At 44.8% G+C, this 19,055-nt stretch overlaps 1 protein-coding gene across 38 annotated transcripts in view; it reads left to right on the top strand.

Annotated features, from left to right (window-relative positions):
- The window catches only part of DEPDC5 (DEP domain containing 5, GATOR1 subcomplex subunit), a 178,989-nt gene that overhangs the window by 91,494 nt on the left and 68,440 nt on the right, over window positions 1-19,055 (top strand). For 36 of the 38 annotated variants that reach the window (XR_010117147.1, XR_010117142.1, XR_010117141.1 and 33 more), the window contains 5 exons: window positions 1,038-1,155; window positions 1,593-1,760; window positions 2,960-3,179; window positions 4,803-4,936; window positions 16,473-16,581. Coding sequence is in view for 29 of the 38 variants with exons in the window: in XM_063623482.1 (XP_063479552.1) it covers window positions 1,038-1,155; window positions 1,593-1,760; window positions 2,960-3,179; window positions 4,803-4,936; window positions 16,473-16,581 (749 nt within the window). In the remaining 9 variants the exon portion in view is untranslated. Of the gene's footprint in view, window positions 1-1,037; window positions 1,156-1,592; window positions 1,761-2,959; window positions 3,180-4,802; window positions 4,937-16,323; window positions 16,356-16,472; window positions 16,582-19,055 lie in introns of all 38 variants that reach the window. The other 2 variants (XR_010117149.1, XM_063623493.1) reach the window with 1 other exon arrangement.

Here is a 19,055-nt window from a genome sequence, read left to right as displayed (position 1 = left end):
CACTTTATCAGGTGCTTCTAAAAACGTAAGGAGGAACAACGTTTGAGCCCTGGCTTCTTGGAACTTTTAATTTGTAAGGGGTGAGAGACATACACACAAGGAGCTATATACAAGGTAGGATTCAGACTGCTGATGGGGTCTGTTGGCTTTCTGGAAGAAGTAGCATTTGATGGTGACTTTAAATAATCTGGGATTTCAGTGGTGGCCCAGGAAGAGAATGCAAAAGAAACAACACGAGCAGGCCGGGTGCAGAGGCTCACGCCTGTAATCCCAGCACTTCAGGAGGCCGAGGCGAGCGGATCACCTGAGGTTGGGAGTTCAAGAGCAGCCTGACCAACATGGAGAAACCCCATCTCTACTAAAAATACAAAATTAGCCAGGCATGGTGGAGCATGCCCGTAATCCCAGCTACTTGGGAGGCTGAGACAGAATTGCTTGAACCCAGGAGGCAGAGGTTGCGGTGAGCCGAGATCATGCCATTGCACTCTAGCCTGGGCAACAAGAGCGAAACTCCATCTCAAAAAAAAAAAAAAGAAAAAGAAACAACATGAGCAAATATTTGCAGCAAATCAATAAATGGTCCTTTTAGACTGAAACTTGGTATAACAGTTTTGGAGTAGTGAGAGCTAGGATCAGAAAGCTAGGTTGGCTGCCACCTTGGAGTGAGAACCTCGAATGCCAAGGTGGGCAGCTTATGCTGGTGTTGTAGAGTTCCATTTTAGTAACACAGTCATCTCTTACAGAACTTTTCTCTCCAGAGGATGAGGTATCAGGTCGTTCAGCTTTGAGTGTGCCATCTAGGTGCTATCAGCTAGCACCTTCAGACTCTAATCTGCTCCTGGGTGGCTTAATAACAGAAAAATCTGCCAGCCTCAGGAGTTTTTTGTTTTTTTTTAACCAAGAATAACCTTCTTCCGTGAAACTGCCCCTCAAGAGAAAGTGTTACATCATTTTCTGAATCTATATGGATGAGAAACAATTGTCTGTTATAGGAATGAGCTTCAAACAGTTGGAGGAAATTATTATTTTTCTGTTAGGCCTTGTGTCCCGAAACCGCCTCGAGGAGGAGGACCAGTATTGGCTGAGTATGGGCAGAACGTTCCACAAAGTGACGCTGAAGGATAAGATGATCACAGTGACACGATACCTTCCCAAGTGAGTATTTGGATATTTAAAGTCTTCAATTATTGTCCTGAATTATCGCCACATACTAAATTATGTGTATAGTACATAATTCAAACTGAGGAAGTTCAGTGGTCGGTTTTTCTTTTGGAGTTTTGTTTGTTTGTTTCTAGGGTTATTTTAGGGTTATAGCTTACCTACTTCCAAAAGGGATTTGATTCATCTTATAATGTTTAACACGATTCATAAAAGCCTATTTCAAATAAAGATTGTGAGGAGAGAAGAAGGAAAGAGTTTAAGAAGATCTGAGAAGTTTCTAGTACCGTTCCCTGGAATAAGTTGGTTACTACAGTTGAGGAGTAAATGTCAAGGATGGTTCTAAGTGTATAGAGATAGAAAATATACAGAAGAATTGGCAGGAATTTGTCTCTAACTCTTTTGAATTTGGGGGCCTGCCCTTTATTTTGCAGGTATCCTTATGAATCTGCCCAGATCCACTACACCTACAGCCTCTGTCCTTCCCACTCAGACTCAGAGTTCGTCTCCTGCTGGGTGGAATTCTCCCACGAACGGCTGGAGGAGTACAAGTGGAATTACTTAGATCAGTATATCTGTTCTGCCGGCTCTGAAGACTTCAGGTCAGAGAGTGGGCTTTGGATTTCCATCTTTGCAGCCTTGGGCAAGGATGTATATGTGTATTTTAACACTTTCTGCCCTTTCTCTCTCTCTCCTTTTTTCTTTTTCTTTTTTTTTCTTTGCAAAGAGACAGGATTGGCTGGGCGCGGTGGCTCACGCCTGTAATCCCAGCAATTTGGGAGGCCGAGGTTGGCAGATCACCTGAGGTCAGGAGTTCGAGACCAGCCTGGCCAGCATGGCAAAATCCTGTCTCTACTGAAAATACAAAGATTAGCTGGGTGTGGTGGTGCGTGCCTGTAATCCCAACTACTCGGGAGACTGAGGCTAGAGAATTACTTGAACCCAGGAGGTGGAGGTTGCAGTGAGCCAAGATCAAGCCATTGCACTCCAGCCTGGGCAACAAGAGTGAAACTCTGTCTCAAAAAATAAATAAATAAATAAAAATAAAATTAACTGGGCATGGTGGCATACCCCTATAGTCCTAGCTACTCAGGAGGCCGAAGTGCTTGAGCCCAGGAGGTCGTAGCTACAGTGAGCCTTGACAGTGCCACTGCACTCTAGCCTGGGCAACACAACAAGACCTTGTCTCAAAAAAATAAAATAGGTTAATGTGATAAATTTTTTGTTATGTATATTTTACCACAATTGAAAAAACAAACCTCACGAAGCTCAGTGATGATGTGCCCTTTGATGCAAGTGGCAGTGCAGATTGTGTTCTTAACGTTTTCTTCACTAGTTGGCTGGTAGCTTTGTGGTGTCTCATTTTTAATTTTTGATTTCTATGCATGATTTGTGATTGTGATGATAGCCACAAATTCACTGGGCCTGGGTGTGCAGAAGCATTCTGATATCTCTGGGATCAAAGCAAAAACTGCCTTTGTGGTCTTCCTTCAGAGCTCTTTTTTTTTTTTGAGACAGGGTAGAGATGGGGTCTCACCATGTTCCCCAAGCTGGTCTCAACTCTTGAGTTCAATCAGTCCTCCTGCCTCGGCCTCCCAAAGTGCTGGGATTATAGGTGTGAGCCACCATGCCCATCCTCAGAACTTGTATTTTCAACAAAGCCATGAGCTGTAGCATCAAATGAGCACACACTCATGGGGAGATGGACCTTCACACACCGACTCCACAGAGAGTTTACTGAGAGTGCTTTCATTATCTCCTCTTTCTCACCACCACCTTGTGTTTTCCTTGCCTCTTGTAGCTTAATTGAGTCCCTGAAGTTCTGGAGGACCCGCTTCCTGCTGCTGCCAGCCTGTGTCACCGCCACCAAGCGCATCACGGAGGGGGAGGCCCACTGCGACATCTATGGAGACAGGCCCCGTGCAGACGAGGACGAGTGGCAACTCCTGGATGGTTTTATCCGCTTTGTGGAGGGCTTGAATCGCATTCGCAGGCGGCATCGCTCGGATCGCATGATGCGGGTAAGGGCTCCTTGGACTCAGAGAGTGCACCTGGTGTGAGATGCAGGGCCTGCCACCTCCTCTATTAGGGGCCTCTCATCATCAGCCTATTTATTTACTCCTCAACTACCCACTGTTTACCTTAAATCCAAAACAGTGTTTTCTCCTTCACCGTAGGGTAAAGGAGGAAGGGATAGAGTGCAGGCAGTGACTGGGTGGTGTTCCGTGGCATAGAGCCACTCCCTTCCACCTGAGGACACGGTGCCTTGAGGTGCTCCCCAAGTGGGACCCTATGTTGAGCACAGCTGCTTGTGTGACTGGGTGCTGAACCTCTGAGTAGAAACTCTCAGGAGGTGAACAGCAGCAGTCCTTCCTCACTCATCTTGCTCCACAGTTCCCAGCACCCTGTGCGTCATTTCAGTCACACACCACCGAGTGCGGAGACTCAGGCTTCTGGGGGTTATGGAATATGCCAGCTATAAGGGTCAGAACTGGGATTCAGCATTTTTTTTAAACTAACATATAGTATAATTGACGTGTATGTGTGTGTGTGTGTGTGTGTGTGTGTGTACACAGGTCTATGAATTTTAACAAATACATAGATTCATGTAACCATCACCATCACTTCAAAAAAATTCTCTCATGCTAGTCTTTTTTTTTTTTGAGACAAGGTGTCACTCTGTTGCCCAAGCAGGAGTGTGGTAGCATGATCATGGCTCACTGCAGCCTTGACCTCCCACCTTAACCTTCCAAGTAGCTGGGACTAAAGGTGTGCATCATGTCCAGCTAATTTTTTGTATTTTTTCTAGAGATGGAGTTTCCCCATTTTGCCCAGGTTGTTCTCAAATTCCTGGACTCAAGCAATCCTCCCGCCATGGCCTCCGAAAGTGCTGGGATTACAGGCATGAGCCACCGTGCCCGGACTTACGCTAGTCTTTATAGTCACGTTCTCCCCCATCTCTAATCCCTGGCAACCACTGGTGTGTTCCATATCACTGTACTTTTGTCTTTTCCAAACATCACAGAAAAGAGAATCCATAATATGTGACCTTTTGAGGCTGCCTTCTTTCTCTTAGCATAATGCCTTCTGATTCATCCAAGTTGTGTGTGTGAGTAGTTCACTCTTTTTAACCACCAGGGAATGTTCCATCATCAGCCATGTTTTTTTTGTTTTTAACCTCAAGTTCAGTATTCTTCCTCTCACACCAGCTGCCTTGTGTACACAACATCACTTACGATTAGAAACGTGTCTGGGAGAGCTTGGATAGTGGGAAGAACTTTGGTTTTGAAATGAGGTCGCTGGAGTTTGGATTCCAGCTCCAGTAGGATGTGGGGTAAGTTCCTTAACCTCTCTGAGCTTCAGTTTCTTCTTCTGTAAAATAGGGCTAACATTATTTACTTCATAGATCTGTGGTGAGGGTGAAATGAGGATGTGCAAATAAAGGGGCAGTTTATTTTTAGTTCACCAGGCATTTGAGTGAAAGGTGGTTTTCTGTCACTTGCTGAACACTGAGAACCAGTGTTCCTTGACCCTGTCCATGGGATTCCCAGGGCCTGGGAATGCTGCAGCATGCCCTGGGGCATGAGTGGCTTCCACTGAGAGCCCACTCGGCTGATGGCCTTGTTTCCTCTTCTCTGCATTAGAAAGGGACCGCCATGAAAGGCTTGCAGATGACCGGGCCCATTTCCACGCATTCTCTGGAGTCAACTGCACCCCCGGTGGGGAAGAAGGGAACCTCAGCTCTCTCTGCCCTTTTGGAGATGGAGGCCAGTCAGAAGTAAGTGCTTGGTGGAAGTGCTTGTCGCCACCTTGACAGCCCCAAGGGTTTTCAGTGCCCTGTTCCCCTGAGGGGGTGAAATATTTCCTTTACAAGGAGCTTGTAATTAGGAAGAAGGCATTTACGTGAAAAGAAAGGTAGGCGAATACCTGGCAGGTGTTGGATAACATGAAATAGGCCAGAAGTTATAAACTTTTAGATCAGGACTTAATTTGAGTTACAGACTCATTTGATTTGGCCCACAAAGTATTTCAACATGGTTGAGCCAGGGCCAGGTGTGGTGGCTCAGGCCTGTAATCCCACCACTTTGGAAGGCCAAGGTGGGCAGATCACTGGAGGCCAGGAGTTTGAGACCAGCCTGGCCAACATGGCAAAACCCCATCTTTACTGGGGGAAAAAAAAAAAGCCAGGTGTATTAGTCCATTATCACACTACTAATAAAGACATACCTGAGACTGAGTAATTTATAAAGGAAAGAAGTTTAATCAACTCGCAGTTCTGCAGGGCTGGGGAGGCCTCAGGAAACTTACAATCATGGCAGAAGGGGAAGCAAACACATCCTTCTTCACATGGCAGCAGCAAAAAGTGCAGAGTGAAGGTAGGGGAAAAGCCCTTTATAAAACCATCACATCTCGTGAGAACTCACTATCATGAGAACAGCATGGAGGTAACCTCCCCCATGATTAAATTACGTCCCACCTGGACCCTCCCATGACACGTGGGGATTATGGGAACCATAACTCAAGATAAGATTTGGGTGGGGACACAGCCAAACCATATCATTTCGCCCCTGGCCCCTCCCAGTTCTCATGTCCTTGCATTTCAAAACACAGTCATGCCTTCTCAACAGTCCCCCAAAGTCTTAATTCATTCAAGCATTAACTCAAGTCCAATGTCTCATCTGAGACAAGGCAAATCCCTTTTGCCTATGAGCTTGTAAAGTCAAAAGCAAGTTAGTTACTTCCTTGATGCAATGGGGTATAGGCATTGGGTAAATACACCCATTCCAAATGGGAGAAATTGGCCAAAACAAAGGGGCTACAGGCCCCATGCAAGTCTGAAATCCAATAGGGCAACCATTAAACTTTAAAGTTCCAAAATGATCTCCTTTGACTCCATGTCTCACATTCAGGGCATGCTGATACAAGAGGTAGGCTCCCAGGCCCTTGGGTAGCTCCAGCCCTGTGGCTCTGCAGGGTACCGCCCCATTTCCGGCTGCTTTTACGGCCTGGTGTTGAGTGTCTGCCACTTTTCCAGGTGCATGGTGCAAGCCGTCGGTGGATCTACCATTCTGGGATCTGGTGGATGGTGGCCCTCTTCTCACAGCTCCACTAGGCAGTGCCCCAGCAGAGACTTCTTTTTCCTTCTGCACTGCCCTAGCAGAGGTTCTCCATGAGGGCCCTGCCCCTGAAGCAAACTTCTGCCTCCCATGAAATCTAGGCAGAAATTCCCAAACCTCAATTCTTGACTGTGCACCTGCAGGCTCAGCACCACATAGAAGCTGCCAAGGCTTGGGGCTTACACCCTCTGAAGCCAGCCTGAGCTGTACATTGGCCCCTTTTAGCCATGGCCGGAGTGGCTGGGATGCAGTGCACGGAGTCCCTAGGCAGCACATAGCAGGAGGCCCTAGGTCAGGCCCAGGAAACCAATTTTTCCTTCTAGGCCTACAGCCCTATAATGGGAGGGGCTGCATGAAGGTCTCTGACATGCCCTGGAGATATTTTCCCCATTGTCTTGGTGATTAACATTAAGCTCCTCCTTACTTAGGCAAATTTCTGCAGTAGGCTTGAATTTCCTCCCAGAAAATGGGTTTTTCTTTTCTGTCACATCATCAGGCTGCCAAGTTTCCAAACTTTTATGTTCTGCTTCCTCTTGAACACTTTGCCACTTAGAAATTTCTTCCGCCAGATATCCTAAATCATCTTCTCAAGTTCAGAGTTTCATAGATCTCTAGGGCAGGGGCAAAATGCCACCAGTCTCTTTGCATAGCAAGAGAGACCTTTACTCCAGTTCCCAACAAGTTCCCCATCTCCATCTGAGACCACCTCAGCCTAGACTTCATTGTCCATATCACTGTCAGCATTTTGGTCAAAGCCATTCAACAAGTCTCTAGGAAGTGCCAAACTTTCCCACATCTTCCTGTCTTTTGAGCCCTGCAAGTCGCTGGGAAGTTCCAAACTTTCCTACATTTTCCTGTCTTCTTCTGAGCTCCCCCAGACTGTTCCAGCCTTTGCCTGTTACCCAGTTCCAAAGTTGCTTCCACATTTTCGGGTATCTTTACAGCAGTGCCCCACTCCCTAGTACAAATTTACTGTATTATTCCATTCTTATGTTACTAATAAAGACATACCGGAGATTGGGTAATTTATAAAGGAAAGAGGTTTAATTGACTCACAGTTCAGCATGGCTGGGGAGGCCTCAGGAAACTTAAAATCATGGTGGAAGGGGAAGCAAACACGTGCTTCTTCACATGGCAGCAGCAAAGAGAAGTGCAGAGTGGAGGGGAAGGGAAGCCCCTTGTAAAATCATCAGATCTTGGCGGGCATAGTGGCTCACGCCTGTAATCCCAGCACTTTGGGAGGCCTAGGTGGGTGAATCACCTGAGACCAGGAGTTCAAGACCAGCCTAGCCAACGTAGTGAAATCCCGTCTCTACTAATAATACAAAAATTAGCCGGGCATGGTGGAGGATACCTATAATCCCAGTGACTCAAGAGGATGAGGCAGGAGAATTGCTGGAACCTGGGAGGCGGAGGTTGCAGTGAGCCGAGATCACGCCACTACACTCCAGCCTGGTGACAGAGCGAGACTCCGTCTCAAAAAAAAAAAAAAAATCCAGTTTTACTTACACAAGGTCCACATCTGCACCCAGCCACAGTGAGCTGGCACTTCAGAAGGAGCATATGCCTTGGGTTCACACTCTGGTCTTAAACTTGTCTTACATTCTCAGTCATGCTACCTGGCTGGCTTCTCTAGGCCTTTCGGTATGTGGCCCCTTTATAAACAGTAAGTGTAACAGTTGATAAGACACTGTTGGGACCACACTTGGTTGGGAGGGCAGGGAGAGTGTGGGGTCATGGGAGGTGGGATTCAAGCTGATGTTGTAGGAGCAAAGCGTTTACATGGGGGTGGGCGAGACTTGAGGAAGAGAAAACATTGCCTTGTACCACCTTCCCTGCCCCTCTCCACCTCACAGCTAGATCAGGTTCCTCCCTGTGCTTGCCAGCATCCTGGGCCTACGTCCATCAGAGCACTTATCAGTATTCTGCTGGGAGCCAGTTTTCAGTTGACTTCTCCCTGACTTGACTGTGTGCTCTGAGGCCAGAGGCTGTGTGCCGTGCCTGGCACATAGTAGGTGTGTAATGGATATTTACTGAATGATGGGGTGGGGGATGCCGAGGGTCCCCCTGTAGAGATGTGAGGTGAGCATGTTAGGGGAGGCTAGACCTTGACTGTCTGGTATGAGGGTCTGTCATGCCTGCAGGAACCTGCACACATTAGGCTTTCAAGAAGTAACATTGAACAAGCAAGCATGAGGTATAGTGGGGACATGGAATTGGAAAAACAGTGTGGGACAAAAGCTTTTAATTTTGGTGAAGTCCAATTTATCTACTATTTCTTTTGTTGCCTGTGCCTTTGTTGTTATATCCAAGAAATCATTGTCAAATCCAATGTCATGAAGCTTTTCCCCTATGTTTTCTTCTAAGAGTTTTATAGTTTAAGGTCTTACATTTAGGTCTTTAATCCATTTTGAGTTAATTTTCTTTCTTTCTTATGTAATCCCACTACTCTATTTTTGTTTTTGTTGTGTGTGCTTGGGAGGTGTTAGCCATAAAATCTTTGCCCAGACCAATGTCCTTAAGTATTTCCTCTATGTTTTCCTTTAGTCGTTTCATAGTTTCAGGTCTTACATGTAAGTCTTTAATCCATTTTGAGTTGATTTTTATATATAGTGAGATATAGGGGTATAGTTTCATTTTTCTGCATATGGATATCCAGTTTTCCCAGCACCATTTGTTTAGTAAACTGTCACTTCCCCTAATGAATGTTCTTGGCACCTTTGTCAAAAATTAGTTGGCTGTAAATACATGGGTTTATATCTGCATTCTCTATTCTCCTCCATTGGTCTGTATGTCTGTTTTTATGCCAGTACCATGCTGTTTTGGTCACTATAGCTTTGTAGTATATTTTGAAGTCAGGTAGTGTGGTGCCTTTAGCTTTGTTCTTTTTGCTCAGAATTACTTTGGCTACTCAGAATCTTTTGTGACTCCATAGAAACTTTAAGATTTAAAAAATATTTCTGTGAATAATGTCATTAGTGTTTTGATTGTGATTGCATTGAATGTATAGAGAACTTTTGGTAATAGATTACTTTTTCAAAATGTTGATTCTTCCAATCCATGAACATGAAAGTCTTTCTATTTTTTTGTCCTCTTCAGTTTCTTTCATTAGTGTTTTATAACTTTTTCATCTTGATCTTTTACCTCATTTAAATATATTCCTAGTTTTTTTTTTTTTTTTTTGACCTAGTTTTGCTCCATCACCCAGGCTGGAGTGTGGTGGCATGACCTTGGCTCACTGCAACCTCTGCCTCCCGGGTTCAAGCAATTCACTGCTTCAGCCTCCCGAGTAGCTGGGATTACAGGTGCCCACCACCACGCCCGGCTAATTTTTGTATTTTTAGTACAGACGGGGTTTCAACATATTAGCCAGGCTGGTCTCGAACTCCTGACCTCATGATCCGCCCACCTCAGCCTCCCAAAATGCTGGGATTACAGGCATGAGCCACTGTGCCTGGCCATTCCTAGGTATGTTTTGTATTTATTGTAAATAGGATTGCTTTTTTTGCTTTCTTTTTCCACTAGTTCATTGTTGGGGTGTATGGAGTCACTATTGATTTTTTTTTTTTGAGATGAGGTCGAGAGTTCAAGACCAGCCTGACCACCATGGAGAAAACCCATCTCTACTAAAAATACAAAATTAGCTGGGGTGGTGGCACATGCCTGTAATCCCAGCTACTTGGGAGGCTGAGATGGAGTCTTGCTTTGTTGCCCAGGCTGGAGTGCAGTGGTGCAATCATGGCTCACTGCAAGCTCCGCCTCCTGGGTTCAAGTGATTCTCCTGCCTCAGCCTTCCCAGTAGCTGGGACTACAGGTGCCCACCACCACGCCCGGCTAATTTTTTGTATTTTTAGTAGAGACGGGGTTTCATCGTGTTAGCCAGGATGGTCTCGATCTCCTGACCTCATGATCCGCCCGCCTTGGCCTCCCAAAGTGCTGGGAATACAGGCGTGAGCCACCGTGCCCAGCACTACTGATTTTTTTATGTTGATTTTGTATTCTGCAACTTTACTGAATTTGTTCATCAGTTCTAACAGTTTTTTTGCTGGAGCTTTTAGGGTTTTCTGTATATAAGATCATGTTGTCTGCAAACGGGACAATTTGTCTTCCTTAATTTCCAATTTGGATTCTCTTTATCTCTTTTGTTTGCTGAATTACTCTGGCTTAGACTTCCAGCATTACATTAAATAAAACTGGTGAAAGTGGGTATGCCTGTCTTGTCCTAGATCTGAAAGTAAAAGCTTCCAACTGTTCCCTCTTTTTGTATTTATTGTAAATGGGATTTATTATAAGTGGGATTGCTAGTCTGATGCTGGCTGTAGGTTTGTCATATATGGCCTTTGTTGTGCTGCTGTACATTCCTTCTGTACCTAACTTGTTGAGACTTTTTATCATGAAAGGATGTCGAATTTTATCAAATGTGTTTTACTGAGTTTATTGAGGTGATAAAATGATTTTTGTCCTTCAAAAAAAAAAAAAAAAAAAAGAAAAACAGTGTGGGAATTTGGATGCTAGGCTGTCCTTACACATTCTCATGGCAAGAGGAATCCTTTGAAAGTTTTAAAAATTCTATTACAGGCCAGGCATGGTGGCTCACGCCTGTAATCCCAGCACGCTGGGAGACTGAGAGGCCAGAGTTACTTGAGCCCAGGAGTTCAAGATCAGGGTAGGTAACATAGTGAGACCCCGTCTGTACAAAAAATTAGCCTAGTGTGGTGGTGAATACCGAGGTGGGAGGATTGCTTGATCCTGGTAGGTTGAGGCTAGGCTGCAATTAGCCCCAATTGCGCCACTGCACTCCAGTCTGGGAGACAGCAAGACCCTGTCTCAATAAAAAATGAAAATAAAAATTTTATTAGAAAATTTCAAAGGGATACGAATAATAGACTGGTATAATAAATTCCTGCTTACCCATCATCACCCGGCTTCAATGAGAATCATCTCATGGCTGACCTTATTTCATTTCTATCCAACTTATGTTTTCCTTTTATTGATTTATTTATTTATTATTATTTTTTGAGATGGAGTTTCGCTCTTGTTGCCTAGGCTGGAGTGCAATGGCGCGGTCTTGGCTCACCGCAGCCTCCATCTTCTGGGTTCAAGCAATTCTCGTGCCTCAGCCTCCCAAGTAGCTGGGATTACAGGCATGTGCCACCACCCCAGCTAATTTTGTATTTTTAGTAGAGATGGGTTTTCTCCATGGTGGTCAGGCTGGTCTTGAACTCTCGACCTCAGGTGATCCACCTGCCTTGGCCTCCCAAAGTATTGGGATTACAGGCGTGAGCCACCGTGCCCGGCTTCTTTTATTTTTTTAAATCAAATTCCTGATGTCATTTCCCTTCATCTGTAATATTTCAGAATGTACCCTGGAAAGACAAGTACTCTTTTTAAAAAAAAAACAAAACCATGGTATTATAATTTACCTTTAAAATTATAACAATTCCTTAATATCATGAAATAGCCAGTTGGGGTTTTTATCAGAAGTGGTTTTTTCGGAGATGAGCTCCCTGTGTGGGGAGCCAGGAGGCAGAGTCCCATCAGGAGGCTCCCGCTAGTCCAGGCAAGAGGCAGCTGAAGCTGGATGGAGGGTGATGATGAGATGGAAAGGAAGGGATGAAGAACACGGCAGGGTGCCTGTGGTGAGGGGACAGATGAGAGAAGGAAAACTGAGATAGGTTGGGTTTGTTACTGAGGGTGCTTGGTCTTCTTTTGAAAATGTCTTTATCAGACCAAAGGAAGATGCCAGGACTCTGTGTAGCAATTTCTTCCTGTAAATAATCACAGACTTTTCCCACTGGAAAAGAGAACAAGGAACATATGTTGCTGGAAGGGGTGTCAAGCTGAGGGTGAGGTGAAGGGATCTCATTCTGTCAGTGAGTCATTGTTTAGTATGCACCAAGGAGCCTGTTTCTGCTCACACTGAAGAAGCATATCTTGGGGGTAGTGGTACCCCCAGTGTGAAGGGTGAGATTCTCAGCCAACCCCAAGGCAGGAGGCGGGACAAAGACACCCAAGACTTCCCCCTTGCCATGGATGACTGCTCCCGGGAGACGTGCTACATTTTCTCAACAGAGGTAGAGTAGAGGGAGCCAGACATTTATATAACATTTGTATAACATTTGCTTGCACAGAATTTTTTATTTATGTGTTTTTCTTTTTCTTTCACTGCCGCAGATTCCATTTTGTTTATTATGCGAAACAACATACAGCAGCATGAAAGCGCTTACAAAATTTCACGTGTAGTCCCACCATCTTACCTTAACCGTGTGTATTTCTTCCAGTTTTCTTCCCATCTTTATCTGTAGGCGTATACATTTAGTCAGGCTCTTGTGAAAGACAGAAACCCTGGAATCTTAGCTACGTGCTGATTAATAGCAGTGGGACCAGTCTGGGCAGCAGGTGCTGGCCAGTGGGCTTTTCTCTTCCTATTAGATGAGGATGACCCATTGACCCCAAGACAAGACCCATGACAGCCAAGTCAAGGCAGAGAGAGAGAGACCCCACCAAAGCAGATGGACATTCATGTTCTGTCCAAGGTGGCTCTAGTATGTGCGTGTTACTCAGGCTTTTCTGGGGAAAGCATGCCAGCAATGAGCCACAGTGTGCCATCTGCCTGCAGAAGCACGTGAAGAGTGTCTGCGTGCTTTTACCCTTCCTGCTTCTGTGTAGGCTGTGTCTTCCTCCTGCCCACCCTTCAAGGCCCACCTAGTGCATATATGTCACTACCTCCACGGAGGTATGGCTAGTGACCCCCTCCTGGCTGAACATACCTGAGCATGCCCTCATGTATGTTCTCACGTATACGCATATGCATTGTACCTGGTCGTTTTGTGGTAGTCCCCTCTTCCTGAGCCATTAGAGGAGGAGCTTCTAAGGGCAAGGACAGGGTCAGTCTTCTTCTCAGAATCCCTGACTCCTAGTCAGCGCATCAGCATATAGCAGGTGACTCAGTACATGTGGATTGTCGTGTGCATCAGATGACAAATTCGAGTGGTCACTGGGGATGCAAGAATCTTACAGCATGCATTTGTGGATGAGGCTTAGGGGAAAACACACTGCATTGTGATAGAAAGAGAGACTGTGGTGTCGGTGGACAAGGAAAATAATCTAGCACCTAGTCTTTTGTCCTGTGAATTACACCTTAGAGCATCCAAGTAATTGGTGTGGGGAAGTTTCTCTTTTTAAAATATCCCAGCTAATAAATACAGAAGGAATGATGGACTGTCACTGTGTGTACTCTCTGATGAATGAATGGATCTAGCAAAGATTATCAGTGGCAGCTCACATCATAAGAGAGAGGCAGCCATTCTGGGCCTCCAGGCAGAAGTGCATAGTACCACTTAGGAAGAATAGTGGCCCAAAATTTGACCGAAATCTGCCCAAATCCCTTGATGTAACTTTCGCTTCTCAGGAAGTACAGGGCACAGAAGAACATGTTATATAATAAAGGGATGTAATCAGCACATCCAGACTGTGTAAGGTTACAGGGCTAAAGAGCTACTTTCTTTAACAAATGAATTTCAAGGATAAGGAGAGGTGAAGAGGAGCTTATATCTTAAAAAGGACTTAAGAGATATAACGTATGACAATGTAGGGACTTAATTGAGTCTCGTTGTTGGGTTTTTTTTTTTTTTTTTTTAAGACTGAGTCTCCCTCTGTCACCCAGGCTGCAGTGCTGTGGCACAATCTCGGCTCACTGCATCCTCTGTCTCCCAGGTTCAAGCGATTCTTCCTGCCTCAGCCTCCTGAGTAGCTGGGACTACAGACGTGCACCACCACGCCTGGCTAATTTTTGTATTTTTAGTAGAGACAGAGTTCCACCATGTTGGCCAGGATGGTCTTAATCTTCTGACCTCGTGATCCACCCACCTTGGCCTCCCAAAGTGCTGGGATTACAGGTGTGAGCCACCGCGCCTGGCTAAAAAAATTTTTTTGAGACAATTGAGGAAATATTTGACATTCGAAAAATTGTTATCTTTTAGAGATACTGAAATGTTTGGTTGCCGGGTGCGGTGGCTCACGCTTGTAATCCCAGCACTTTGGGAGGCCGAGGTGGGCAGATCACGAGGTCAGGAGATCGAGACCACAGTGAAACCCCGTCTCTACTAAAAATACAAAAAATTAGCCGGGCGTGGTGGCGGGCGCCTGTAGTCCCAGCTACTCGGAGAGGCTGAGGCAGGAGAATGGCGTGAACCCGGGAGGCGGAGCTTGCAGTGAGCCGAGATTGCGCCACTGCACTCCAGCCTGGGTGACAGAGCGAGACTCCGCCTCAAAAAAAAAAAGAGAGATACTGAAATGTTTAAGGATGAAACAATGTGTGAGTTTTGCTTCAAAATATTTCATATGGGTAGGCAGGGTGTATGGATGAAACCAGAATGGCTCTAATGATATAATTTTGGTAAGGGATATGTAGGGGTTCATTATATTGTCCTCTTTACTTTTGTATATGTTTGTATTTTTTCAGAATGTAAAAAAATTTTAAGGGAGAGTGCAACAGGTTACTATGGAAACAGATTTTAGCATCCCTGGTATGTGATTACTTCGCATTGAGTAACAAAAGTGTCAGAATTTAAGATAAGAAAAGTGTTGCAAATTGGGTTCTCAGGGAATCGGACTGAGATGGGGTGTAGCATATAGGATGCTTATTAAAGAGAGCCCTTGGGCACAACACCTGTGGGAGGGATGGTGAAGAAACTGGAGTGGGTGCCGAGAGAAGCTGGACTACAGCCCAGACCCAGTGACAGCCTCAGGAGATCCCACTGGATCAGCCTAGAACAGCCTTCAGAGATGTGATGAGTTGGGCCAACAAACACACGTGTGAATGCACACAAACACACACACACACACACACACACACACACACACACACCATTCATTGCCTATGGCAGCCCATGCAGCTGGGGCTATCCCTGAAGGGGCTGACAACTGAGACAGAGCCTCCTAGACAGCCCTCCCAGTGCTGGGACAACAACAAGGCCATGGTGGAGGGGGCTGGGCCCTGCCTCACGCTGCCCATCACAAGAAGTAATATATATTATAGTAATAATGAAGGACTTAAGACTTTAATGTGAGCCTTCTGAAACCTAACAATAAAGCAGTGATATATTAAAACAACGTAATTTAATCTAAAGTAAAGTGTAGTTAATTTTAGAACAGAAAAAAATTAGGAAAATAAACATGAAAATATTCATTCATGTACATCAGAACCGAGATGGGATGACATGTAAGGAAACTGTATTTGTCTTGCGTTATGAGATAATGTCTGTTAGTTTGGTTTGGAGGGTGATGTAGCTATGTACATTTGAAAGATTAACATATAAATCCCTTCAAAATATATAGAGAATTAACACATCTTCTCCTGTTTATGCTGCATGTTAATGCAGTTTTTTTTTTTTTTTTTTTTTTTTTTGTCGCACGGGCTGGAGTGCAGTGGCACGATCTCAGCTCACTGCAACCTCTGCCTCCTGGGTTCAAGTGATTCTCGTGCCTCAGCCTCCTGAGTAGCTGCGACTGTAAGCGTGCACTGCCATGCCTGGCTAATTTTTTGTATTTTTAGTAGAGATGGGGTTTCACCATGTTGGCCAGGCTGGTCTCAAACTCCTGACCTCAGGTGATCCTCCCACCTTGGCTTCCCAAAGTGCGGGGTTTACAGGCATGAGCCACCACGCAGTCTTAACATTCAGAATGTGCTTTTGCTGTTATATTAAATAAAAATTGAGAAAAAAGTATTTTTACAAGAATTTTAAAAATAGTGTTCACAGACAGTCACTCAAACCATGTCAGTCCCCTTTTTAAGGTCATATATAAGCACCAAGTGCTGCCAGAATGCTTTTAAAATTGGGCTATTTTCTGATTTACTGTGGAGGACTGGTGATTGTTCAGCACAATGAATGAAATTAAGGGTATCATGAAGGTCTGGAAAGGGAAACAAGGCAGAAGTGTGTGTTTCAAAGATGATAGCAACAGAGCTGTCTGCATCTTGGCCGACATGGATCCTTCACCAGGGAGCTCTGAGCAAGCTGCTGTCATGTGCTTTTCCTCCTTTCAGGTGCCTGGGAGAACAGCAGGCAGCTGTGCATGGTGGGAAGTGTGTGTTTCAAAGATGATAGCAACAGAGCTGTCTGCATCTTGGCCGACATGGATCCTTCACTAGGGAGCTCTGAGCAAGCTGCTGTCATGTGCTTTTCCTCCTTTCAGGTGCCTGGGAGAACAGCAGGCAGCTGTGCATGGTGGGAAGAGCTCCGCCCAGTCAGCCGAGAGCAGCAGCGTTGCCATGACTCCCACCTACATGGACAGCCCACGAAAGGTAAAGGAAGCCGCGGTAGCAGGGAGCTAGCTGTCCTGTGCTCTCAGAGACTCAGTGTGGAGGGTAAAACAGATCGCCCTTCAGATCCAGGATTGCATGTGCTAAGGCTTTGGATGAATTCTATCCTGAACCCTTTAAAGATTCTATTACTGTTACTATTTTTATATAGGAACTTTCTTGTTCACAGTTGTAAGGAAGCTAACTTCTAGTTAAATCCAGATATAAAACAGTCATGCTTGTAATCCCAGCACTTTAGGAGGCCAAGGCTGGAGGATCACTTGAGCCCAGGAATTTGAGACCAGCATACACAACATAAGGAGACCCCATTTCTTTAAAAAATTAAAAATAAAATCAGCTAGATGTGGTGGCGTGTACCTGTAGTCTCAGCTACTCAGAAGGCTGAGGTGAGGGGATCCCTAGAGCCCAGGAGGTTGAGGTTGAAGTGAGCCATGATCATACCACTGCACTCCAGCCTGGGTGACGCAGTGAGACCCTGCCTCAAAAAAATAAAATACAACAGTTAAGCTAAACCTCTTTGGTTCAATGCCCAAGATCTGGCCTGAGCTTTGTATTTGGCCGTCTGGTTTTCCTTCACCTTCATCTTTAGCTTTCCCAGAGAGGAATAGAAAGCTACTGAAGTAGCTTCCACCAGAGCTCGCTCTTCTTTGATAATGAAATTCCCATCAGTTTTCTCAGACTGCTGAGAAATACAGTCAAATGGGAGCATCCTGGGGTGGGGGGAAAATACAGAAAACCTGAGACTTTAGGCCTCTATCAGGAGCAAGTACAGTAGAGGAGCCAAAAACTCCATGGGTCCTTTAAGACCAATAGAGTTGGCTCTGTCAGCTCCTTCTGGGAAATTCAGACTCTGAGATCATTCTGTTGTGATAGGACAAGTTGACTGTACTTACCACTCTCTTGTCCCTATCACTGGGAGATGAAAGAGATTCAATACATATATGTTATTTTTCAAAATTGTGGTCAAATGATATATCTGTGTTTATTTTACCTCCATATCATGAAAATTTCCCATGTCATTAAATGTTTTTACAAAAGCATGATTTTTAAAAAATAATTATATACTTTTTTCTTTCTTTTTTTTCCCCTAAGCAACCCCAAAGAAAACAATAGCTATATATCATTTTATCATATGAATATGCCTTAATTTATAACTTCTTTTGGTTAAAATTGTCGATGGTGATTTTTAAATGATTTTTGGTATTTTTCTATAAACTTTAAAAATTATTCTACAGTATACCACAGTTATAATGTTGCAGTGAATATGCTTGCAATAATCATTTGACCACACCACTGATTAATTCCTTAGCATAAATACTATAATTACACTACATGGGTAAAGGGATTAAAATCTGAGAGGCCGGGCGCGGTGGCTCACGCTTGTAATCCCAGCACTTTGGGAGGCCGAGGCGGGTGGATCACGAGGTCAGGAGATCGAGACCATGGTGAAACCCCGTCTCTACTAAAAATACAAAAAAAATTAGCCAGGCGTGGTGGCGGGCGCCTGTAGTCCCAGCTACTCGGGAGGCTGAGGCAGGAGAATGGCGTGAACCCAGGAGGCGGAGCTTGCAGTGAGCCGAGATTGCGCCACTGCACTCCAGCCTGGCGACAGAGCAAGACTCCGTCTCAAAAAAAAAAAAAAAAATCTGAGAAAAAGTATCAGCCAAGGCCGTGGGCAACTTGTAAACCAAACGTTGGCAAACCTAAATACATATTTTAGACTTTGTGGCCAAGAGGCAAAACAAAGCTATTGTGTAAGTATAGTATTTCCATAACCATTTAAAATTGTAAAAACCATTCCTTTGTTTGTTTTTTTAAATATATTTATTATATATATATATATATATATATATATATATATATATTTTTTTTTTTTTTTTTTTTTTTTTTTTTTGAGACGGAGTCTCGCTCTGTCGCCCAGGCTGGAGTGCAGTGGCGCAATCTTGGCTCACTGCAAGCTCTGCCTCCCAGGTTCACGCCATCCTCCTGCCTCAGCCTCCCGAGTAGCTGGGACTACAGGCACCCATCACCACGCCTGGCTAATTTTTTGTATTTTTTAGTAGAAACGAGGTTTCACTCTGTTAGCCAGGATGGTCTCAATCTCCTGACCTCGTGATCCGCCTGCCTCAGTCTCCCAAAGTGTTGGGATTACAAGTGTGAGCCACTGCGCCCAGGTTTTTTTTTTTTTTTTTTTTTTTTTTTTTTTTTTTTTTTTCAGACAGTCTTGCTCTGTCACCCAGGCTGAAGTGCAGTGGTACAATCTTGGCTCACTGCAACTGCAACCTTAGCCTCCCGGGTTCAAGCAATTCTCCTGCCTCAGCCTCCCCAGTAGCTGGGATTACAGGCGTGCACCACCATGGCCAGCTAATTTTTTTTATTTTTAGTAGAGACAGGGTTTCACCATGTTGGCCAGGTTGGTCCCGAACTCCTGACCTCAAGTGATCCACCCGCCTCAG

This window comes from Symphalangus syndactylus, chromosome 18 (genome assembly GCF_028878055.3).
Source record: "Symphalangus syndactylus isolate Jambi chromosome 18, NHGRI_mSymSyn1-v2.1_pri, whole genome shotgun sequence".
Classification (NCBI taxonomy): domain Eukaryota; kingdom Metazoa; phylum Chordata; class Mammalia; order Primates; family Hylobatidae; genus Symphalangus; species Symphalangus syndactylus.
This window is presented reverse-complemented; position numbering and strand designations above follow the sequence as displayed.